The sequence below is a fragment of the Toxotes jaculatrix genome, chromosome 7 (assembly GCF_017976425.1).
Source record: "Toxotes jaculatrix isolate fToxJac2 chromosome 7, fToxJac2.pri, whole genome shotgun sequence".
Taxonomy (NCBI): domain Eukaryota; kingdom Metazoa; phylum Chordata; class Actinopteri; family Toxotidae; genus Toxotes; species Toxotes jaculatrix.
This window is the reverse complement of record NC_054400.1, coordinates 28,090,337-28,114,574: the sequence shown is the minus strand read 5'-3', so window position 1 is coordinate 28,114,574 and position 24,238 is coordinate 28,090,337. Positions and strand designations below refer to the sequence as shown.

The 24,238-nt window shown below is 41.7% G+C and overlaps 2 protein-coding genes across 4 annotated transcripts; both read right to left on the bottom strand.

Moving 5' to 3' along the window:
* Positions 1 to 537: 537 nt before the first annotated feature.
* On the bottom strand, positions 538 to 16,997 carry fkbp15b (FKBP prolyl isomerase family member 15b). Of its 2 annotated transcripts, none has more exons than XM_041041928.1 (29): positions 16,842 to 16,997; positions 14,485 to 14,588; positions 14,316 to 14,394; positions 14,071 to 14,140; positions 13,903 to 13,977; positions 13,299 to 13,397; positions 12,917 to 13,066; positions 12,707 to 12,775; positions 11,976 to 12,119; positions 11,669 to 11,823; positions 11,538 to 11,586; positions 11,314 to 11,430; positions 10,396 to 10,483; positions 10,154 to 10,254; positions 9,966 to 10,053; positions 9,660 to 9,769; positions 9,466 to 9,564; positions 9,243 to 9,337; positions 8,685 to 8,787; positions 6,726 to 6,897; positions 5,978 to 6,114; positions 4,589 to 4,744; positions 4,224 to 4,376; positions 3,867 to 3,959; positions 3,666 to 3,779; positions 3,103 to 3,210; positions 2,295 to 2,965; positions 1,333 to 1,441; positions 538 to 1,108 (listed from the first exon to the last, which is right to left on the bottom strand). In XM_041041928.1, exons 1-29 carry the CDS (start codon positions 16,889 to 16,891, stop codon positions 1,028 to 1,030), a joined length of 3,639 nt encoding a protein of 1,212 aa, XP_040897862.1. In that variant the 5' UTR covers positions 16,892 to 16,997; the 3' UTR covers positions 538 to 1,027. The 2 variants fall into 2 exon arrangements, with proteins under 2 accessions (XP_040897862.1, XP_040897863.1); XM_041041929.1 differs by having other exon boundaries at positions 9,966 to 10,035.
* Positions 16,998 to 19,235: 2,238 nt separating this feature from the next.
* On the bottom strand, positions 19,236 to 24,008 carry fgf17 (fibroblast growth factor 17). 2 transcript variants are annotated; one of them, XM_041042390.1, is made up of 5 exons: positions 23,635 to 24,008; positions 23,501 to 23,537; positions 23,030 to 23,207; positions 21,218 to 21,324; positions 19,236 to 19,703 (listed from the first exon to the last, which is right to left on the bottom strand). In XM_041042390.1, exons 1-5 carry the CDS (start codon positions 23,664 to 23,666, stop codon positions 19,413 to 19,415), a joined length of 645 nt encoding a protein of 214 aa, XP_040898324.1. In that variant the 5' UTR covers positions 23,667 to 24,008; the 3' UTR covers positions 19,236 to 19,412. The 2 variants fall into 2 exon arrangements, with proteins under 2 accessions (XP_040898324.1, XP_040898325.1); XM_041042391.1 differs by having other exon boundaries at positions 23,030 to 23,174.
* Positions 24,009 to 24,238: the final 230 nt, after the last annotated feature.

Here is a 24,238-nt window from a genome sequence, read left to right as displayed (position 1 = left end):
CAGTACTGAGACAGTACTGAACGAAGCTAAACGCTGCCTCACACTAAGTTTTACTCAAGTATTTTCCTGTATGTTGCTCAGCCATTTTGAATTTAGCTTTGTACTAACTCCTCTACCATAAACACTTACAGCTTACCTTCCAGGTGACTGAAGTCAAACGTTTTTCTTTATCCGGTCAGCTGGTATGATACAGTCTGGTTAAGTTCACGGGCGCGCTCCTGTTGCTTGGTAACGGAGAAACTTTTCCTAGGGCCTCGAGCGCCCCCTGCTGGTCCCTGGCGGACACCACCAAAACAAAAACACACTCGATAGTTTAACTACTTAATAATTAACAAACGAATACACTTAGTTTGACTGTCTGACTGACATTAAATTCAAAATACAGTATTTAGGGACAATTTCATGCACAAGCACCACGTTTATTTATTTCAAATATCCCTGAAATATCTGAGACTAAATGCTAATATTAACAGAAACGTTGAACTACAGCAGACAAACCTGATTCCACACGCAAAAACAAGCCGGCAAGAGAAGAAATAAAGGCCACACTTTTCGTGTTATTTATTTTCTGGAATGAAATTTCAGGTTAGCAAAATTGTGTAAAAGTTCTATTCTTAAAGCAGCAAGCTAATAATTAAAAACCATGGTACAGTCTGAAACCACTGACAACAGGATTACTGCTGATTCAACAAGCTAATCTGCTACAGTGCCATGTAAAAAAAAAATCTGGTATTAAATTGCATCACCAACAGATATCACATAATGATAATGAACAGTTTTTGCTTTTAATTCGTCTGAGAATTGCTTGTTATTTCAACCACAGTAAGAGCCTCAGATTGTAGCTTTGTTCTCCAGGACGCTGAGGCAGCAGGAGTCAGTCCGCAGAACAGCACAGAGGGGAAGAGGCCAGGCTGCTCTGTCCACCCACATTCATCATCAGCTCAGGCCGCTCACCAACCTCCTCATCTTGCGCCTGGTTTTAGAGTCGAAAATTCAATTGCAGAATCATATTTTATCTGGTTCCATGTCAGTTCAGCCAGTCTAGATCGTCATCGTCATCATCGTCATCACCAAACAGAGGTGCAGGAGGTGGACGCCCCTTCAAGCTCTGGACACAGAAGAGAGAAGAAAACATGAACGCTGTCCAATGATGTTTTATTGATGGATTTAGCGACTAAAGCACAGAATTTAGTTTTTTTTAATAAGAACTAAAACATCACCGACTGACTTAACATTTACACAAAAAGGGGAGAGCAAGGGGAGAGCTGGGGCTGAGGCTGCTGCTGGATCAAATCTGAGAGCTCTGATTGGACTCTACAGATCCTTCCTCACCATCTCATCCTCCTCTTCCTCCTCGCTGGGTGACGCAGGGGGTTTTGCAGGAGTTGTGGTCTGGAAAAATGGCTCCTTTCCATTTTCCTCACCAATTCCCCCAGTTAGACTGAGAGAATAGCAGAAATAGGATGTAGGGTGGGTGGGAACGTACAGAGAGACAGAGAAGAAGAGAGAGAAAAGGAAAATGGGGATAAAGCAAGCAAGAAAACAGTTCAGACAGTTAGTTTGCAGGAATACATGTGTATGTCAGTAGAGATTGGGGCAGGGGGGGCACACGTGTTACAAGTATAGTCAGGCTAAATGAGATCTAGTTAATAAAGTTATATTGACATTTAAGACAGCATCAGAGTCCACAGGTCAAAATGCCTTCTTAACTGATGCCAAGAGATATATCATATATCACCATCAAATTAAGCAGTCATGTACAAACAGCATATAGATTATTCACTGGGCTCCTGTCTTCATCCCCACCACCAGGCTTCAGCTCATCTCAGCACAGTTAGGAGATTTTTCAAGCCTCAATATTGCTGCAAGCAACCCATTTTCAAAACTTTGTGGTGCATTCAAGGATGCTTTGATGAACAAGAATTATGAGTTAAATACAGGGGGAGAAAAAAAACAAACAAAAGAACAGATTATATAAGCAATGCTGTTAAGATTATAAGTAAGAATAACACAGTTGTGCTCATAAGTTTACATACCCTGGCAAAATTTGTGAAAGATTGTCCATTTTTCAGAAAATATGTTTGATCATGCAGAAACTTTTCTTTCATTCAGGGTTAGTTAGTTATTTATTATCACAGAATTATATTTGCTCTCTTTTTAAATCATAGTGATAAGCTGAAGCACCCAAACGGCCCTGATCAAAAGTATATATACCCTTCAAATATTTATTTTTAACCAGTGTGGTTTTCTGAGAATAATCTGTTTCAGGAGTAACCGTCTGTACCACGACTTACCATGTGTCCTGTCCTGAGATGTTCTGAACTGCATTTGGTGGTGGAGGGGGGTTGGCTGGGGGTCCAAAGGCTTTCTCAGAAGCAGCATTCATGTCTCCTACATGCTCTCCATTGTCTGTGCTCTCCTTGTCCACCTCACTGCTCACGGCAGCATTTCTCTCTGAGACACTTTCCTGTCCATCCTCAGGAGGTGAACTCTCATCAGGTCCATCGCCTGGATCTGCAGACTTGTCGGTGTCTTTTGGCTCTGTAGGGGTTTCAGGAACAGACTGCTCTCCCTGCTCCTGCTGTCCCTCAGACTCTGTTGCTGCTCTCTCCTGTGGTGTCTGTTCAGAGGAAGAAACTGGATGGGGATCAGGGGCCTGTAATGTCTCTGCCTGACTTTGTGTCTTTGACTCAGTTTCTGTCTCGGTCTCCTTCGCTGCTCCTCCTTCCTGATCCAGCTGGGTCTCATTGACTTGGTGAGAATCTGATTCAGCCACGGGTTCTTCCTCGTCCTTTTCTTCCTCTTTGATTTGTCTCTCTCCATTCACATGTAGATTGTGATGAGGTTTGTCTTCTCTGTGTTTCGAATCATCGCTTTCTTCTTCCTCCTGTTCCTCTGCTTCCTCTTCCTTCTTAGGGAGGACAGAGGGTCTGTCTGTGCCACTGAGCAGCTGCAGAGTTACATTCTTGGGAAAAGAAACAGTAGTTTGTTATATATAACATTAGTTACATGTGAACTGGACATAGGACGCCTCTTTCCATCCATAGATCATAAATCAGATGTATTTTCAGGCATTTTGTGTGTATGGAGCACTTAGCCTACCTTAATGGTGCTGACAATCACTCCCAGCACAGCCTGGCCAGTGTAAGATTCACCGAGGTCGAACTCCCCCCGCAGAGAATGAAACACTCCGTTCATCACGCGTTTCACCTGCGAGTGCACAGAGATGGCCTTTGGACTTTCATTGCTTAGACATGATGAGTGGTGTCACACGCATGCAAACCTTTACCAGCATGTATTATATTCTGGTAACATCATTCAATGAAATCACACATATATAAACCTCCCTAATATCACACAACCCTGATGACCTTTCCTTTACAGCCATCTTCAGCTTAAAAGAGACATCATCTGTTTCTGGAAGTATATTTGCGCTGCTGTGTTTATGTTTTGAAACTCTGTATGGTTTCCTGTGAGATGAAGTCTCCACAGGATTCCCCAGCTGTCAGTGCATCATGACGGAGAGAGTCCTGAGGTTTAAGGGGATGAAAGTGGTGAATGCCACGGGCCAGTTTTCTCCCAACCACTAACATGGCCACCTATTATGTATGATAATATATTCTTTCACATCCTACACACTTCCATGTTCATGTATGACTCCTCACCTCTGCTGCAGTGTCTCCTGAACTCTCCTGCTCAGCCAGTTTCTTCTCCAGTTCAGCCACTCTTCTTCCAAGCTTCTCCCTCACAGATGTTCCCTGCTGCTCCAAGGCTGCATACTGAAACAGAATGACATATAGTGACTGATAGTGTGTGTGAGATCACTGACAGGCGCAGGCTGACTGATGACGACTCATCCATCTTACTTTCTCCTGAAGGGCCTGCAGCTCCTCCGTCTGCCTGCGGTGCTGCAGCAGATTCTGCTCCTCTGAATCTCTCGACTGCTTCAGAACCGTTAACTGTTGAGAGTGAGAAAAAAAAGAAACAAGACAAACATCACATCACATCATATACTCACTCTTAGATCACACTATGTATCCAACTTTGACCTGTCCAAAGAAACAGAGACAAAAAGTTCCTTGCACCTCATTAAAGACATAAAGTTTTCTACTGAACATGTCTGATGCTTTTTCTACAACTACTGGTTTAACTTTAACAGTAGTTACAACAGAGAGACTGACATAAGTTGCATGGACTTGTGTGTTTGGGTCTTATTTGTCTACCTTTTCCTGTAGCTGGGTCAGCTTGTCCTGCAGAGCATCTCTCTGCTCTGTTAGTTCAGCCAGCTCTCTCCGGTGCTGCTCTTTAGCAGAGGCCAACATCTGCTCAGACTTCTTCTTCCAGTCCTCCTCAAGCTCTGCCTGCAGCTGAGACAACTGCAACACACACACACGGGGTGTGTGACATTAGTGTCCTTTGTAATGTGATGTTAACAGATGAACACTTCCACTAAAACGTCTTTTATTAACTGATCCAGAAGATATTCAGGACAGTTCAGAGAGAAGACTAATTGCAAGTTATTAAACTTTCACATTATAATTAATATTCCTTATATTCTTTGCAGAACAGCTCTTTCAGTGTATGCAACCTGTTCAGATGCAGCATTGTCAGTGCTGGTCCTGGCCTTGCGAAGCTGAGCTCGGAGATTGTCCAGCTCCTGCTGGCTGCTCTTGCGGAGCTCCTCCACCTCCTCGTCTCGACGCTGGCGCTCGGCCTGCCACTTCTTCTTCCTTTCCAAAAGTGTCTTAAAGGGGAGGGAAACTAACTGTCAGAATTTACAGGACAACTGTTTTACATGTTTTCAGAATTTTTTTTGCAAATGTATTAAATATCAAAAATTAAAAATTCTCATTGACAAAAGTATTCAGAGCCTTAGTTCAGTGTTTTGTAGAAGCCTCTTTTGCAGCAGTTTGAAGTCTGGACCACTAAAGGACAGACAGAGACCTGTCCTGAAGCCTCTCCAGTGTTGTCTTGTGTGTTTGCTTCAGGTCATTGTCGTGTTGAAAGATGAACTCTCTCAGCAGGTTTTCTTCAAAGATCTCTCTGTATTTGGCTTCATTCATCCTTCCCTCAGCTCTGACCAGTCTCTCTGTCCCTGCTGCTGAGAAGCAGCTCCACAGCATCATGCTGCCTCCACCAGGTGCTGCTCATCAGTGTAGTGATGAGCAGCACCTGGTGTTCACCAGACATAGTGTTTGTTGTTCTGCCCAAAGACTTTTTGCAATTTTTGTCTCATCAGACCAGAGAATCTTTGTCCTCCTGCTCTCAGAGACATTTAAATGCTGTCAATCAACCTCCATGTAGGCTGACATGTGTCCACCATAAAGGCCTGATTGATGGAGTGATGCTGAGATGATCGTCCTTCTAGCAGGTTCTCCCATCGCTGCAAAGGACTTCTGAAGCTCTGAAGTGACTGTTGAAGAGTTCTGGTAGTGGCCACAGGAACAACAGAAATCCCAAATGTCAGTCTCCTTACCAGCCCCCCTCTGTGTGCCCTGTCATTCAGGGTGTGCCTGAGAGCATGCTCTGTGTTTCAGGACTGGACTCACTGACCAGTCACTGTGCGTCACTTCCTGGAGGTCCAAGATACTGACTTCTAGAAAGAAAAGATCTGTATGCTCCATGACCACTGGACTTAGGGTGGAAATGTATGCTGAAAAGTAACTGACTCCTTCTACCTTGGGCTATGAACTTATCACCCCCCCCCCCCCCCTGTACACAGGTGTGAGCCCTTGTTTGTAATCTACGTCCAATCAATTCAGCTTGTCACAGGTGGACTCTGACCAAGTTCAGACACCAGAATAATTAACACAAACAGGATACACCTGACCACAGTTTGGAGTCTGAATACTTTTTCAAATGAGAGATTTAGGTTTTTCATTTTAGATCAGAAACATATGAGGTTATACACTTAATTGATATTAAGTGTATAACCTCAGTCAAGAACCAAAGGGACAAAAAGATGAAGCATACTCACTCGTTCCAGGCCTTCTTTATCTGTCTTCAGGTCCTGCAGTTCCTCCTCCATGTTGCTGACTCTCAGCTCCATGTCTTTGCGCCTTTGCTTTTCTGAGCGGTACTGGACCTGAGCCCTCTCTGCTGTCTCCTTCAGCTCTGAAACACACACACACACACAGTAGTTTATTTTGACTCAGTCCCACCATGAACCCCGTCCTTGAGCCCCAAATACGCACTAGAGCAAAAAATGTGGATTAATCTGCCCCTGAAAACACTTCCAAACAAATTTCTTTCTTCGAACTATTTCTTCCTGAGTAAAAGAAGCAAAAGAAGAGAGCAGCTGTTTTAGGAAATTCCTAAACCCTTTTAAAATGAAACCATATATTTGAGATTTGTTTTTAAAGATTCACTAATTTATCAGTTTGTTGCAAATTAGATTGTGTTTAAGACTGTTTGCTAGATGAGAATGAACAGGTTTGTTTTAGCTGGCTTCTGTCTTCTGTGTTTTAGCTGGTTTAACCAAATACACTCCAGTTGCCAGTTTAGTATGTTAGTTTGTTTGTTGAAGCTTTTTTTAAAGATGTGTAAAATCTTTTTTTGTTTTTTTTTTTTATTTGTGCTGCTGTTAATTAAGAAGGAGGGTTTATTCCAGGACCATTGTGGTTTCAGACCACCAGTGATAAAATGTGGTCCGAAAAGTTCAATTTTAAGCTGAAATCCAACTTTTTGCAATCTTATAAACCAATAAAAACAACATCAACACACACCTTCCAGCTGTGTTTCCAGGGCAGCGATGCGTTGGCACTGGTTCTCACTGTCCTGCAGCACCGAGCTCAGTTTGCTCTGCAGCTCCACAGCTTTCTGCTGGTGAGCTGTAGCTTCTAGCTGCAGCTGAGAAAGCCGGGCCGTGGACGAAGCCAGATCCTCGGTCAGACGGACCTGAAGGGGACGCAGAAGGACAGAGGGAGGGATGAGAGGAGGAGGTGCACCGGGGGCTGTCTACATTAAAGTAAAGCCCAGGCCACAAACAGACAATGTAAGGAAACAGTGACAGCCTGGATGAGTGGCTACTGGTGATAGTGGTGTGGCAGCGTGACCCTGTGAAAGAAAAATGGAGAGTGATGACTGATGGAAAAGGAGACAGACGGAAAAAAGGAGAGAGACAAGTCAGTTAAAATGTCAATGAAGTGTGATATAGAAAGGATTACTCCAGTGAAAGTGGTTATATCTGGGTCAAACAGTACGCACCACGTTATTCTTGCCATTTTGTGCAGAATGTTTGGAAGTAGGTGGTAATCAGGACAAACCAGATGATCACATTAGTTGTTTAGTCCCAGAATTACATCCAAAGTGAATTGGAAATCATTTGCAGACACTGTCTAAACTTACTGGCCACTCACAGGAAGTGTCCTGTGTCTTGTGAACTGATTGTTCATTGTCTCAGGGACTTACATGTTGTGCTCCATTGCTAAATTATTTCAGGCAGGAAGAGCAGGTTTTTCTTCCTTACTTTAAACAGACAATCTGTTTTTGAGTTTGCTTGCTCAAAACAGAATGTGCCTCAGTGAAGCTGCTGATTTGAAAATTTGAACTTTAGGAGTGTTTCCACAAATTCAATTTTTATTTTTATTTTTCCTTTGGTAATTTTGCGGATACCTTTTGACCCCAGTCTGGTAGCAGTACACAGAGAAAACAGGCTCACCTGGCCAGAGCCCAGGTCCTGAGGCAGTGCATGCTGAGAAGAGAGAGCAGTAAATGCTAGATTTTTTTTTTCTCAGAGCAGAACAGCAGCACAAACAACCAGGCAGAGAGCAATCGGCAAAGAGTGGAGCAGGTAGTATGAGCGTCAGATTTGTAACAGGAAAAAAGACAGGTGCAGGCTTAAGAAAATACCAACCCAATATCCTCAACCTGCCTTGTGTCAACAGTCCAGGCTGCTGCTGGTGGTGGTGGTGGTGGTGGTGGTGGTGGTGTGATGGTGTGGGGAAAGTTTTCTTGGTTCACTTTGGGCCTTAATACCAATCAGTCATGGTCTGAATGTCACAGTGTGTCTGAGTATTGTTGCTGACCATGTTCATCCCTTCATGGCCACAGTTCACCATCTTCTAATGGCTGCTTCCAGCAGGATAATGCTCCATGTCACAAAGATGAAGTGAATTCAGTAGACCACCTTTGGGATGTGGAGACTGGCACCCTGACTACCCTGTAGTATGTGTCACTGTGTATGTTTTCTATTGTGTTCTCTGTCAGTGCTGTGTGTGTTTTACCAAAAAAAAAAAAAAAAAAAAAAAAAAAAACAGTTAAAAGAAGTAAAAGAAACACATCAATGCTCTCTGGTGGACAAACTATGCAATGGAGACACTATTTCTCTTGGAGTCCATATGTTCCTGTAGCTTCTGACAAACATAATAATATGGATGTTTCTGTAATAAGCTTTTAATAAGTAATAAGCTGGCCTTTAATATCAGTTTGGCTCTAATTAAACGCCAACTGTGGCAAGATACATATTCCTCTGTGATTTGTGAAAACCACATCTACAGGTCTGAAGGTACATTCACAATATTCTGGTGCATGTGGTGATTATCTTCTATCACAGAACTACTATCCTCTGACAAACAGTGACGTCTCTCAGCACAGCAAGAGAGTAATACCATGCTTGTGCTTGAACACACGATCAGCCTGAATTGTTGGTTGGTCCATTTTCAGCAGCGAAGCCAAACACTCACCTTGTCCTGCTCAGCCTGTAGTAGTCTGGCCTGGTTCTGCTCACTGGTTGACTTCAGGGAGTCGTTTCTCTGTTCCATCAGCAGGTTACTCTGCTCCATGTGCCTGGACAACCACAGTAATCAGTTACATCCGCCTCAAACACATGTAGATTGAAAACTCTCCTCCTACTTTAAGCTGTTTGAGTCAGTTTGGTCTGGTGTCAGTGTTAAGATCAAATCACAGTATGAGTATGACGCTGTGAAGGAGCTATGACAAATGAAATCTTTTCAGTCTTTTCAATATTTCCCCCACATTTGCTCATCTTGTATGAGAAACACCTCACAGCTACAAAGGTATCTCAGAATCTGATCCTTAATTTATCCTTATAACCATTTCAAACAAAACAAAATAATATTAATCACCTGACGGTGGTTTTAAATGTAAAAGCATGCATCATCATCATGAGAGGAATCATATAAAATTCTGTTCCATGAGACACGAGTGGAAACAGTGGTGGGACATGATGCTCTGGTCTTCTGTCTGCCTGAACTGTGACAACATGTCATTTTCTGACTCACCTCTGGTTCTGGTTGATGAGCTCCCCGATCTTACGGTTTTGCTCCTCAATGCGAGAGCTTTTCTCGAACACCTCCTTTTTCAAACATTCATTTTCCTAAAAACAAAAATTCCAGAACACTTTTTCAGCCCTTAGTGCAGGAACACCCAAAGATGTAATGAGACAATCAGTATTTGTGTTATTAAAAGAGAGAACACAAGGCACGGCGCTATTCAGGTGTGTACCTGCACAATCCTTTGGATGTTATGTACGACCATGGAGGTTTCCATCGACATCCCAGACACACCCATGGAAAGGCTCCCCTGTCTCTGAAGGTCATCTATCTGTTAAAATTAGATAAGACAAGAAACCATGTGTATGTGCTTTCTGTTAAAGGTACTTCATGAACATATTCTTGAACACAGAGTTTTTTTTTTACCTTTGAGGCCAGCTGATCCACTTTATCGGCTACTTTTCCGACTGCTAACCGGATTTCCGTGTTGTGCTGTCGCGCCTCGGTCATCAAGAAGGAAGTCACATCACTGGAGCCTGGAGAACACAACGTAATCGTGACTATAACAGGGGGATGTGGGCTGCAACAGTTACACCACTCCAATCAAACACAAACTCTACTGCAGCTGTGTAACATTGTGAATGACTGAGGCTGCTGCTGCTGATGATGAACTGCGTCTCAAAATGGTAAAACAAACTTTAACACTCAGGTCCTTGTACTGAATACTCTTACCCATGTATGGGACACTTTGTGCTGGGTAGACCTGGCCGACAGGCTGCAGCTGAGATGGAGCCACAGAGGTCTGTGTGTAGGAGTAAGGCTATGAAACAATATGACACACTGATATTACCAGATTTGTTTTTCTTGTGTTAAGCGGTTAGTGATGATGCATTAGTAAAAAAACGGTGGTGAAATCTCACCTGAAAGGCATGGCTGCTGCCTGGCAGCCCAGGCTGTGGGGCGACGGTGGTCATAACAGGAAGTAAGGTCGAAGGCGGAGCTGTGTGAGGATGAGGATGTACTGCAGGAAGACCAACAGCATTTCACAGATCAAATTTAGGGAATATACTAAAAAAACATACTGTACATCATTGTAAGAAACTGGGTCCTGAGCTGCAGGAAGAATGAAAGAGAAGAAGAAGAAGGGGTAGAAGAAGCTAACCGTGTGCTGAAGCTGGAGCAGCAGCAGTGGACATCTGGACTGGAGATGAAGCTACGGGTCGATCCATCGCTCTACTGCCACTGGTGTCCTGGAGATCAACGTATAGTAGCAGAAATTTTGTAATAACGCCAGATCTGGGAGATTTTTAATGGAAGCACTTTTGGATCATGTTTCCAAGTTGGGGGATTTGTAAGAGACAAATTTGTTTTTAAACGGTCAAAAAAATCAGTGCAATGGAAGCTGAGATATCCTGACTTTAAGCCACTTAAACACTGGTCAGTCTCCAAAACTACTGCGTCCTACACTTCCCATAATGCACCTCAAAAATGTCTTTCTTTTGGACACTGCCTGTCTGGTACATGACCACATATTTCAAACTCTAGACGCCCAGCCCAACCTAAATAATTTGAGAGATCTTCCATCACTGTTTTTCTAATTGCCAGCAAATCCTATGAAAAGACTCAAACCAAGAATGTGTTAGATCATCATCACTTTTGACAACACTCTGACTTCCCCACTCTCTCTGTGGCTCTCAGCCTTAAACCTACTGGTTCCTCCTGAAAAAATTTTTTTTTAAAGTGGCTCACAGTGTATGGTTTCATGAAAACCTCAAATGATACACAAAAAAGATGCAACAGTGCATGTGTTAAAACTATTTTCAGCAGTGGGTTTTCATAAAATATATAGATATACAACCTAACATAATGTATAACATACATATTTCAGCAGCGAATTAATAAAACATATTTATAACAAACTTAAACTAAACTAGTGAGTACTTCAGGCAGCAGGACGGTGTATTTGGGACTGAGTCAAAATAAACGACAGCGTATGTTCACGGTAAAGAAGGAACATGCGTTTAGATCCTCTCGAGATATTTGCTGACTAGATAATAAACCTTCTTCACAAGGTTCCCACCTCAAGCTCGGAGTCACTGGATTCAGGCTGGCTGGCCACTCCTGTCAGAAAGGGTAACATGGGCTGGCCCATCTTTGCCATGCGAGAGATCAGCTTGGCTTTAGTGGTATCAGGATTCTGAAGTTTGAAAAGAAAATGACACACAACACAGCTTCAAAATGACTGAATACAATTATCTGTAAAAAGCTTAATCAAGAAGAAGAAAAAGCAGAGAGGGTGCTTACTGCCAGCTGCTCACTGAGAGAGTTTGACTTAGCACGAAGTGGTGGCTCCCTGGAAAAAAAAAAGGGAAAGGTCAGAGACAAATCAGGTTAAGTGACATGTAGTTAACAACTTACTGGGGATTAAATCGTACCCTGGTCTGCCTGGGCCCTGGACGGTCGTCTGTGCTGTGGGCTCTGGGGTCATATTCTCCACGCTGGGGCCTGGGGAAGGAGCAGGAGAGGGAGCAGCAGAGTCTCTGGAGCTGGCACTGGCCCGGTCAGAGCCACTGTCCTTGGAAAACTTCACCTAAAGCACAAAACAAGCAGAATGAGCTTCAATTTACACCTCACCAACATTACAAGAAAGACATTATATTATACATTATAATTATGTATTCATGTGACAGTAGAATGATCAGGTATGTTAGAGAAGGTAAAGGAGATTTCAGTGGATGTTACCCGCCGAAGTTCTGCTTCAAAAATGAGAGTGCTGTTAGCCGGGACGCGGTTGGGGACTCCCTTGGATCCGTAAGCTAGGCTGGGTGGGATGATGATGACACGGCGGCCTGCCTTCTTCATCCCCAGCATGCCTTCCTCCCAGCCCTGCTCACACAGAGGGGGACAGGCAGAGGGATAATGAGGTAATGACATGATAATATTATGGTGATGGTGATTAATATGATGCAGTCACAGTTTAGGCCGGTCATATGATGCTAGGTTAGTCACTTTAAAAAAAACCCTGTGTTACCCTGTTAGAAAGCATAAACAAATGAAGCCAACGCTGAGAAGTTTGAATAAAGTGAAATTATTACTTCTTTGCATTTTCTTCCCTTTTTTCAATTGTCTCATTCAGATGGGACACAGGTTTGTTTCTGCATCAGCCAGACTTCCAGTTTCACAGGCTGCTGATACCGTGAGAGGAAGTAACACCTGTCTTAACTTCAGTACAGCTTCAAATGTTGCTGAGCACCATTACCAATCATCACATCGACATTTTTCATTTCTCAAATTTCTCTTACTTGTCCCCTGAATGCGCCAACATGTCACATCCAAGCATCTTGACATTATCGATATCACTGTGCTTAGGAGTAAGAAACATCACTCAGTCCTAATGAACCATGTGTACCACCTGAGAGATCATGTTTTGATGGGGAACACTGAACTGTTTGATGTTTTATGTTTGGACTCACTTTGATCACTTTTCCAGCTCCAATTTTCAGTCGTAACAACTTCTCTTTGTTCTGGTTGGAGTCAAACATCTGAAAAGATATTTGAGATTCGATGAGTTGTGCGTCAGAGGTCTACAATTTCACACCAACTGGAGACAAAATGATAAAACTGATCATTAATTATTATTATTAAAAGAAATTATGGTGGAAGTGTGTGTGTGTGTGTGTAACCTGGCCAATGGTGTGGTTCTGCAGGAGCCAGCCTGTGTACACCACCTCCAGAGAGTCTCCATTCTCCACCCCCTGGCCCTCCCCGAGACTCAGATCCTGAACCACCACAGCTTCTAAAGAGGCTGCACTGTTCACTTTTGCCAAACATACCTGAAGCACATAAAAGGAAATAAGTTATCATCTAATAAGCAACACAACTCATCATATTTGGTGAAACCTCGAATCCAATGTAGGTCTGACAGATAAAGAGGTTTTGAAGATCGGTGCTCATACTTGTGGACCTTGTGCTATCAACACAAACAGCCTGTTTGCTTAGTTACTCACCCTGTTAGTCAAACAATAATCACAGTCTTAGCTGTATGTTTCCTCCTGAGTCACTAACCTGTTTGCAGAAGTCAGATAAAGTCTTCTCTGATTCAAACATCAGGGACCAGTTCTGCCTCTGGTCATCGTAGAAAGTGCAGTAGTTGTTTGGTTGTACCTGCAGGAGACCGAACGTGTGGTCAGGAACACAGAGAAGACAAGACGAGGAACACTTGAAGACATTATACATTAAATTCCTCGACCTAATACTGAGAGACTTGAGCAGAAAAGTTCCATAATGTTTCTGATGAAGATGTTTGGGGAGAAAGTTTTCAGGCCTCTCGTTCCCTTTATCTTTACAAAATAAACAAAATATATTACTTAGACAACCAACAACACTTCGTAGTGTGAACACAACTGATCCCAGTAGATTGTCAGTGGCTCTCCTACTGTTCTGTACTGTATATTGACAGTGTAGTGCAACGAAACAGTCAGATAACATTACTCTTAAAGATGATCTGTAAGAATCAAAAAATAGAGCAATGTGACAAAGCTTTGGACTTTCCTCAGGTTTTCAGATCTAAAAATGATCCAAATGTGTTTCCATACATTGTTTAACATAGGCATGCATCAGATTATCCGTTTGTTCATATGTACTTAATGAACTTTATGTTTCTACTCACCGTGAAAACAAAACCCATATGAATCTTGGCAGCAGTCACTTGTTTCTGTTGGCTCAAGTACAGAAGCAGCTTGTACTGCAAAAAAAAAAAAAGAGGTACATTATTCATAAAAATCAAAAGTCAAACACCGGTAATCTCAAACAAGTGACCAGTTAGCAAAGCTCCAACCTCTTTTGTTGTGTGGTTGCCCAGTACGGCTGCTCCCAGCTTTCCCTGCTTCACATACTGTCCGTTAATACTGCGTGAGATAAAAAAAAAAAAACAGCAGAAAAGCTTTTCGCTTGACTTGACTGTGACTTGTTTTGTAGAAATTACCATCATGTTTTTAAGCTCTGGAAAAGCACTTAAAAAAAAAAAAAAAAAAAAAAAAAAGTTGTGTTTTGTGTTTAAAATGTTAAAAACAGGGTGCTCACTATCTGAAGGCTTGGACTGCTGTGGCGAATAACACTGCTGGAGCTCCAGGTGATGGAGCCAGTTTCTGGGTTGCTGGTGCTGTGAACAGAACAAAACACATATATTCAGTTCACATCCACATCATAGCAAAATCTAAATTTACTTTTGTCTCTGTTGTGATGGTCTCACCTTGATTGGAGCTCTTTTTAGGCTGTTTGGGTGCTGTGTACTGAAAAGACTCATTCCCCTGACTGGCCTCCTGGTCTAGTCCAAACAGGGAGGCCAACTTGGCCCTGCAAGAAGAACGAGTGCAAAGATCATCTAGGTAAGGTTATATGTTTGCTGTGAAATTTATGATCTACTGTATGATCAGGTGAAGTTTGTTCCACTTTATGGTTACACTCATAGAGTAAAAATGTCCTGGGTTCAGATATTAGACATGGCCCTGGCTCCACAGCCAACACACAAAGGTAAAGCTGCTCATACAGACCCTCCACCTTCATTTAGGGGATTTCCTCAGTTACAGTAGCTGCCTGCCACACTTCAACAACTCCTAACACCATTTTATGTGCATTTTTTTTCCCGATCTGACCAAAAGTTCAAAACTTTAAACAGCTTTCTCAGTGTAGCTTGCTCACCATCAGGGAGACAGGCTCCATGACACCTGAGCAAACTCCAGATACTGAAGGCAACATGCCATGTGTGAATAGACTATGACTTTGCACTGATAGGAAACAAGAGAAAAGCTGAAAATCCTTATATCTGAGAAACTGAACAAGTGAATCTTTTGACATTTTTTCCAGAAAAATATTCCAGGTGTAATTAAATATCATATTGTCTGCGATTTGTCATTTTCTGATAATTGACTGATAAACAAGAACTATTGTGCTCAAGCAACGAGGCCATCCCATGCTGTAACATCATCACAACCACTACCTCAGTCTCATTACTTTGCACAGCAGGGATCAAACATGCACCAACGTTTCTGAAAAGGTTCTGTGGAAAACCGCACAGCCGCCTCGTACTGACCCCTGGAACTTCTTCCACTGGTAATCACTGCTATCTCCCAGAATGGACATGTTGAAAGCCCTGAGGCCCTCATCTCCAACGGTAAGGAAGTGGGATGAGGAGGAGCTATCTGTTTGCATGTGTGAGCCAAAATCCTTCTATTGTACGTTCCAACGCCTCTGTCCTGGGCCACCCCCGACCTCTTGTCCCCCGGTGCAGTCACACAGCCGTGGTACATTCAACAGCATAGCAGAAGAAACTGTTGGAGCTCCAACTTAGTGCTGGGTCTCCACTGAGCTGAGATGGACTGTAAGCAGAAGCCGTCACCTTACTCCTCTAACAAGCAGCATGTGAAAGGTATTAGCCACCAGAACACTCCTCCCTCTAGCCTACCCTACACTGGCTGCTTAGTCCAACCAGCTCATACACACAGTGCTGCTGCATCACACAATGGTCACGCAGTGCCAGAGAGCACAACTCGGTTGTCAGTCTGAGAATGTGGCAGGGCTGTAACTGAATGCTGCATAACTCAGAGGCAGGGTGTATTAATAGCAAGTGAGTCTGTCTCGTAACAAAGAGTCCCAGTTTGAATTCCTACCACATATAATTTGTTTGTCAACAGCGAGACAGCCTCCATTTTAAAAAGGGCCTCCCATAACAAAATGCACACAAGAACAGAAAACCCATCATCTACACAGAGAAAAACTTCAACCTATAGATCTGTTTGATTCTTTAGTAAGTTAGTAAATTATTAAACATAAATCATTTATCTGCCAGACATGAAACAGTTAGCTAAGCAGCTACGAGATGAAGGTGAAATCAAGTCTGATCGCAGACCTGAACATATCAGAGGGTCTGAGAAGCTTCATGCATGACAACAGAGGAGACATGAGAGCATGTGATAACTCATCAGACCAGCAACGGGACCAGAGCAGAGACACAGTCGATCTGGTGTCAGTGGAACTGTATCTGATACAACTTCCTATAATTGCTCCAACTACTCTTTAGTATGACACAGATATAACAGTTTAATCCGCAAGCCGAAGCCACTTTAGCCGCTAACTTTTCCATGTTGATAATAATAATGATTGAATCAGACAGCCCTTATCCTTCCTGGATACTGTCTTCAGAGGACAAGCAGGACAGTGAGGGGTCACTTCATACCGACTTTTGTGAATATCATGGGTCATTTTGTTCCTCTGAGCGGACATAATTTGAATAAAACCCCATCAGTCTGAAGTGGTTCATAGTGTTTTCCTTGGTGTTTTGGTGGAAGAAGGATTGCAGACACAACTAAAAAAGAACTATTTACCTAAATATGTGCTTCATGCTACAGAATGCAAGCTGAATGAGAAAAGCGTATAGGTTTTAAGTTATACTTTTCACTTATATAACCGCCTAACAAAGTCGAAATAATTTAAAGCCAGATTTAAAATGAAAAGTGGCCCATTCACGAGCACAGCTAACCCTGGCTAATGGTGCAAGCTAGTTAGCTCACAGGCTAAGAACATTAGCTTGGAGAACAAAAACAAACTCACCCTCCTGACGGAGACAAGAAATCTCCATCTTCATCGTCTCCGCCGAACATCTTTTGACTTTGAAGCTTCTTCCTCTTAAATAAAACAAGTGCACAAATGAGTTAGCTGTTTTTAAATGACCAGTTTGTTGAACTATGACTTCCCCTTCCTGTTTGCTTTGGGATCAGCTGACTTTCCACCTGATCTCAATTTAATTACCGCTGGCTACCACTGGAGGGCGCCAAAGACTATTACAGGCTGTTCTGTTCAGCTCTGTTAAACAGGATAAGATGCAATACTGAGGGAGAAGGCGGAACAAGGTCATCATGAGTTGAAAGTGCATCATGTATGCACACTGACTGCCAACCCTGGCCTTTGACCTCACGGAATAAATAATGAGTGGTGCAAAAAACAATTAAAACTAAATTCTTCCAGGAAACAAATGCCAGTGGAACTCACATTTGGAAGGAGGAAGCTGGAGAAGATTAAGGATTTTGCCTGGTAAGTTTTGTATTCCTGATTAGACCAGGGAAGGACAATTCACTATTCTACATAAAATCTATATGAGGATGTAAATGATGAAACATCAGTTCATTTTTTCTGTCAGTGCAAAATAATTATCATGTTTAAATTACATTTTCATTGTCTCTTTGTTTACATTTTGTTTAATATGCTTTTAATACTACTACTACTAATAATAATAATAATAATAATAATATTTTTTTGCTGTCCTATTTTATACATACTTTTATATTGTAACACGGAATATGTCACAAGCATTCTTATGGCTTGTTTTATGTAAGTACTAAATAATAAATAAAAATAGAACAGAAAGTTCCTGGATGTATAAGAAAACAGTTAAAGAGTGAATATTTTGTCAAACAGAAGTTGAGACAGATTTGTTTCAGCCTGATGAAATTCCTCAGGTCACGTTATGGTCCAAAGCTCACACTGGGACCTATTAAAACTGATCACATCATACATTTCACCAAATAGAAATATTAAACTCTTTGTACGAGATGTGGAACAGAATCAGTTGATGTGCTCTCACCAACTTGTTATCAAATACTTTCCTCTCATCATGGTAAAAATAAATCTCATTACATTAACAATCACATTTCCTGCAGTCAATGGACATTCAGTCTAAGGCTCATGTCCTCTGTCTTTGCCAAGTTAATTAAAAGAGCAACATGAGCTGGCCGAATTCCAAATAGCTTTTTCATCTGTCACAACATTGTGTCAATCCTGGCAGCACATAGATCTAATTCAGTCTACTCTGATGTGTGATATAAGGATTGGCGTTCGAATGAACTCCATAATTGCTGCACAGGCTGCCCTCATCCTCTTCACTCAGTTATTTCCTATATTTCACCCTCACGATGAGCCTGAGCTAAATGTCATCATCTGTTTTATTCCAATATTTTCTCTTCCTTGGCTCTGAGAAGCTGTTGGCATGCAGCGCACTCAGCATCATTCCTGCTGCTGGCCTTGTCTGTGCCACAAATATTGACTTCAGTGTAATTTGTTAGCGGTTGTAATTAAATTCTGTGTAACACAAACAACAGTTTATTCTTCTCTTAAAGCCTCATAAGTTTATATGTACCACTCCTTAATTTTTAGACATGCTAGCAGCATAGCATTGGGGATGGCAATGCAGTCTGGACCAAAGTGGTCCACCACATTGGTCCAGACTGAAATATTTCAACAACTTTTGTATAGATTTCAATGAGATTTGGTACAGATATGTATGGTGCCCAGAGGGTGACTGCTCATGGCTTTGGTGATCCCCTGACTGTGCACACACTGGGTTCACTGGAGTCCCAAAATCCAAAACATTCCCTCGAGCTCTTGCTCACAGTCGATATTTTGAAATTCAGCCATGACCTCTATTTAACACCAAGCTAGGAGAATGACAACATATCTTAAATTCACCAAGATAATCTTCCATATCTAGCTAAAAGATGCTAGATATGCCACAAGTATGTTTCAGATCAGATAAATAAATAATTTTTTCATAGAACTAATAGTGCTTATGACAACAGTTCCTTATTGTCAGTCCAAGTTGTATGTGTTTGACTGTAATATGATGTATTCATATATGGTTTTAATTTTTGTTTGCTTTGTTTTTGTTTTTTTGTTTTTTTTTTTGACTGAGGATTTTGCAGTTTAAGCTCAGATGATCTTTTTTAATTGTCTCACATCACTTTGAAAATTCACACATCAAAGTGTAATTTGGTTTACTGTCCATGCAGAATGTTAAAATCCTTGGAGGCCTTTTAACCTTGGAGATGTATGTTGTCAGCTGATTTAAAGGTAAGATAAGGCCTTTGTCACGCTGCTGCTTGTTATTAACCGTCCCTGTCATAATGTCCCTTCATCCCCCACCAGTCAACACATACACACAGGAAGATCAAATATAATCCATCTGCTTTACTCTCTTTCAGTATTTACAAATGATCATTTTACAGAAATATTACTTTAGATTTATGGCATTTTAACCATTGTTTACCTATCAAAAATATACAAAAATAAAATTGCATCTGTGTCTTTCAACATCGCAGCTGGCATCAGTCCATCTCTTTTGCTGCTGTGTTAGGAAGAGGTACGTGATTTCCTGTTCCGCTTCGCTCGACGTGTGGACGGAAATCGGATGAACTCAAAGTGTTTGCTTTGGTCCGTGTTGGGGAAGGGAGGGGGGCCCGTGTGCAGCCTCTTGATGAAATGGACCTCTCTCTGGTTCTCCCTTGTCCTGGAGGCTTTAATGGGCCTCCCTTTCCTGGTGAAAGCCACATACCAGCCCTCATACTTGGCATTCTGGAACGCTGTGTAATTGTTCTCCAATACTATCTCTGTGAAGATACAGTCCCTGCTCCGACCATTGGGCTGCGTGAGGAGACAGAATAGGTTTCTGATGTTAACGCTGGACTAACATAGACCCCATGACAGACAGATAGAAGCATGCATTTCTCTTTGTTTATATACACATCAGAAGTTATGAGCACACCCTAATAAAACACAACCCTTATTTAATTCAGAGCTTTCAGGAGTTTTCCTGTGTCCTTCTTACATGGTCTGGTACGACCAGTAGCTTATGGTGGCAAACGTTAGCAAACTTTAAATAGATATTGCAAAGGACATTGTAATGGACATTACTCAGTCACTTAGCATTAACCAGACCAGAGCTGTCACTGTCAGACACAGCAGCCGTTCTTAAGCAAAGGTTACACTGTCAACTCACTAGGTCTTTTTTAAGTTTTGAATTAGTATATAAAGAACGTCTGAACCTTTTAATTCAACACAAGTAACAACAATGTCCATGCCTTCAATTAACTTCTATTCAAGGAATAGTTTGACATTTTAGGAAAAACACTTGTTCACTTGGTTCTTGAAAGTTCGTTGAAATGTCCATTAAAGATTTGGCTACAGAAAGTAGATTACTCTCGGCAAGAGAGTAAATGTAAGTATATTTCCCTGCAAAATTTTTAATTTCTTGAGTTAAGTTCTGTTAAGTAATGAAAACATGAATCCAAAGGCAACTAACATTTTACAGAGATGTAAAAAAAAATATGTAGCCTCATTTCTTTTCCTGAAAATCTTTATGTACTATGGTTGTTTTATGGCATGTGATTAACAGGCAACATGTATGTGTAACATGTATCTAAATAAAAATAACTGTCACGGACAGACAGAGTGGAACAGCCACTCGTCTCAGTAGTTTGAAGTTGTGAACTTTAAAGTAAACTTTCATCAGTGCTTATTACACCGAAGTGCTGAAAAATAAATGTCCTTCATTTCATCCTGTCTTATGTGAATGTGGAAGCACGAGTGGTTCCCAGTAACAGACATTACAGCAGCCACACCTTCAACACTTCTGAGCCATGATGAGAAATAGATTTGTGACTTGTCATGACCAGAGCCAGATATGTGGACCCATCTTTTCCATTTCCATGAAGGAAGTGGAGAGTTGACTTATGACCAAACACACAGGCAGTGCATGATGGGATGGTACTTTCCCCTCATCGCTGTCAGCCGTGGCCAGTAAGACTGAACGACTCTCACTCAGTCCTCTGAGGATTCCTGTTTTCCAGCACTTCATGTCCTGGGGTTACTGACAAGCTATGAGACTACAGTGTCAGTAGACTGAAGCTTCAGTACGGGAGCTGCAGTGTGTATTTCAGTGGATGTGAGATGTGATGAGGCGAGACCGGACACAGATTGTATAGCTAGCTCTTCAATGGATTAAAATAAGTGTTTCACGTCTGTCTACTTTGGTTGGAACTGAAAGAAACACTGGTGGTATTGATTTTTTTTATTTTGATTTTTTTGCTCAGCAAAGTCTGAGCATTTTGAGGTGTCCTCGCTCTTTCATAAAAGAAATGCAGGAATGTGAATTGTACCTTTCCAACAAGTTTACCCTTCCGGTTCATGCAGAGGTAGCGTCCGCTTTCTGCGCCTCTTATCCTCACTCGACTGCCGAAGGTGTCCGTCTCCACAAACAGACGAGCTGCAGAAGACGAGAGAAGAAAGTCAAGTGAGACCAGAAACTATAAACTCTTTATTTGTCTTTTAAAATGTTTGTTTGTATTTTCAATAGTTCCATATAATGTCAAATACAAAAAAAAAATGTACAGCCAAAACATGCACTTCACTTGATGAATGGCAAATATTGTTTAGACTAAGCTCAAATCGTTTTCTTTTAATCCTGATGCTCAAATATGAAGAACTCTAATTTCTACTTTACTACAGTGTCAGACATAAACAGCATTTTAGGTCTGTTGTTTGTTCATTAAAGCCTATGCCAGTTATAATTTTGTATGTGAATTGTGATGTGTTTCATTAGATGATATCTCTGCTGAGCTGCAGTCTGACAGTATGAACTGCTGAGTCACTCACTGACCCAGGTGAGCCGCCTTAAATCACCTCTAACACCAGATGATTAAACAAATGATTCAGTGAATCACTGAGCGTTACAGAGCTGTATTAGAAGCAGAATATGCATTCTCTGCTGAATTTGTCCTGCAGTTAATTATGGCCATTGGGCATTACAACAGCCTTGTGTATTGGAGCTATAGAGACAAAGGACACGTCCTAATCAGCCGCTAATTCGCCAGACGATGGATTCATGGATACAGCAGGGAGGCTAAATTAACATACAGGCCTGAAAACACCTCACAGAGGGAGAAGCAGGCTGGAGGTGAAACTGCTGGTTGTGCCTGAGGACATCAGTGCCCTGCAGGGGCTCAGTGCTTACAGTGCCAGGGACCAAAAAAAAAGGTCATTTGATTGTTCCTCTGAAGGATATCTTCTTTTTTTTTTTTTGCCATTTATTGCAGACCAGGCTTTGTTAACCAAGAGCCAGTGTGCAAAAAAACACAATCAATATACAGAGTAAAAAATAAATACATAAAAAACTGATTTCAGTGCAGATTTTACATCCTGACAGTTTCAGCTCCGACTCACTGAAGTTGCTACTTGGCCTATAGCCACTGTTTTTAAATATACTGTCAATATCAGTCCAAACTATAGCCCCCAGTTTGTGCCTCTGGTGTGTGACCATTGCATACAAGTCACAGAGGTGAGCATCTGACTTACTGAATAAAATAACTACTAAGCAACCTTTAAAATTCTCAGAGGGTCAGTAAATAACACCATTACACTCTGAAGGTGTTTCCAGAAGACTCACAAATACTCAAACTATCATGATCCAAAAATATTCCTTTCATTGCACAATACAAAGATGAACAAGTTTCCAAATCCAGACAAAGACTCTACGACATGAACCAAAATCTTTAAATGTATTATCAGTCCATATTGATATAAACTGATGCTCCCTGCCAAAGTACTGGACTAAAAAAAAAATATGGCTGCATAGAAAATCTGCTTTAAAATCATTATCATTATTATGTGAAAACTTTTGATCCAGAATGTTTGAAGAGTTTTTGAGGATTCTGGAAATACCTTCACTAAAACATCATTCTTAACTCTGTGGCTGCAGTGTAGAGGTAATGTGGCTAACCCAAACCTGCTCTGGTCCCAGAGAAAAAAATAAATAAATAAATAAAAATCATATCTTTTATTTTTATCATATCTACTTAACACTGCTGTAGGGGGCTTGCGGGGCTACAAGAGCCGCTCTAGTGCAAAAACTCCAACCAGCAGAGAGCCAAATGTCCTACAAGGTCAACAGCAGGCCTCGGGTCAGCTCTTACCGTACATATTTCCATCCTCAGCTGTAGCGGTGACCCTTTTGCCCTGAATCTGGACGTGTTTCCCGCTGGTGCGGCTGTAGAGCTGGTAGACCCTGATCTGTCTGCGGCTGAGCTGGTCCGTCACTGCGCCCTGCGTCCTCACATACTGGTTAAAATTAGGAGACGGGTGATTCTCCCCCTTTTTTTTTTATGTAAAGGGAAAAATAAAATACATAATTTTTTTCTTTCTAATCTGGGATAAAGAAATGTAAAGCCAATTCTTATCATCCACCAGAAGATTTCCCATTTGACCACCAGACAAATAGAGTGAATAATAGGTTATATCCGCTATACTCACAGTCAAATGGTATTCAGAAATGAATTATTATATTTTTTAGAATTTTTTTTTTTTTACTTTCACTGTTGCTACTTAAAATCACTTCTTAGATTGGAAAATAACTTTCAGGGAGACGTCCAGGGTTTTGCGCTTACCTGAGCATGGCACCACAGCACGAAAAAATGAAATGATCTGCAGGGGTAACAATAAATGAAGAGTTGTTATTACAAAGAAATCAAACAATCAAGAGTGTTGAAATCACGTCTCCAGCCCCCGTGCGTCGTCTTACATGTAAATACAGCGCTGGTTTATTCCATACATTCTCCCTTTGATTCTTGGTGGCAGATAATCCCAGATGGATGCGATTTGTAAATCCTGTGCTCCCACAGTGTTGCATATGCACTTCTGACCTGTCCATCCACACCGGCAAAGTCTCTGATAGAACCAACGCGGAGCTATTTCCTCCTCACATCAAGGCTATCAAAAACCTGATCCAGCTGACTGAATACTGAGGAGCTCTTCAAAAGATCCGCGCAGCGCATCAAAACCAGATACATCCATTATTTTATTATTATTTTTTTTTTTTTTAAAAGAAGAAGTTCGTCTGAGTTTTTCTTTACATCACTGGGGTTGAAGTGTCAGGAATCCCCGGCTCTGTGAGGCTCTGCTTGGGTTAATTCCAGGTTTTGAAAAGCCCTCTGTCTCACCGGGATCAGGCTGCTCACTGGTTAAATGTTGAAAGGCAAAGTCCCTCCCTTAAATCTTCCTATTGTGGGTGGGCACAGCAACAGGACCCCTAACGATGATTTAATAGGGAAAACGCAGATGTGCAGCGAGAGAGAAATGATTCACATTCTTTAAGATGATCAAAAGGGATTTCATTTCACATTCTT

What these genes read in the sequence shown, in the direction of transcription:
- fkbp15b (XM_041041928.1), bottom strand. Translation starts at nt 16,891, where the DNA reads ATGTTCGGCGGAGACGATGAAGATGGAGATTTCTTGTCTCCGTCAGGA. An exon ending in ACAAAGTGTCCCATACATGG is followed by an intron (nt 9,770 to 9,965) that starts GTAAGAGTATTC and finishes TGTGTTCTCCAG; the next exon opens with GCTCCAGTGATGTGACTTCC. An exon ending in AGGAAGAGGAGGATGAGATG is followed by an intron (nt 1,109 to 1,332) that starts GTGAGGAAGGAT and finishes TTCTGTGTCCAG; the next exon opens with AGCTTGAAGGGGCGTCCACC.
- fgf17 (XM_041042390.1), bottom strand. Translation starts at nt 23,666, where the DNA reads ATGTATGGAATAAACCAGCGCTGTATTTACAT. An exon ending in TGCTGTGGTGCCATGCTCAG is followed by an intron (nt 23,208 to 23,500) that starts GTAAGCGCAAAA and finishes TAAAAAAAAAAG; the next exon opens with GGGGAGAATCACCCGTCTCC. An exon ending in AGGGTAAACTTGTTGGAAAG is followed by an intron (nt 19,704 to 21,217) that starts GTACAATTCACA and finishes CTCCTCACGCAG; the next exon opens with CCCAATGGTCGGAGCAGGGA.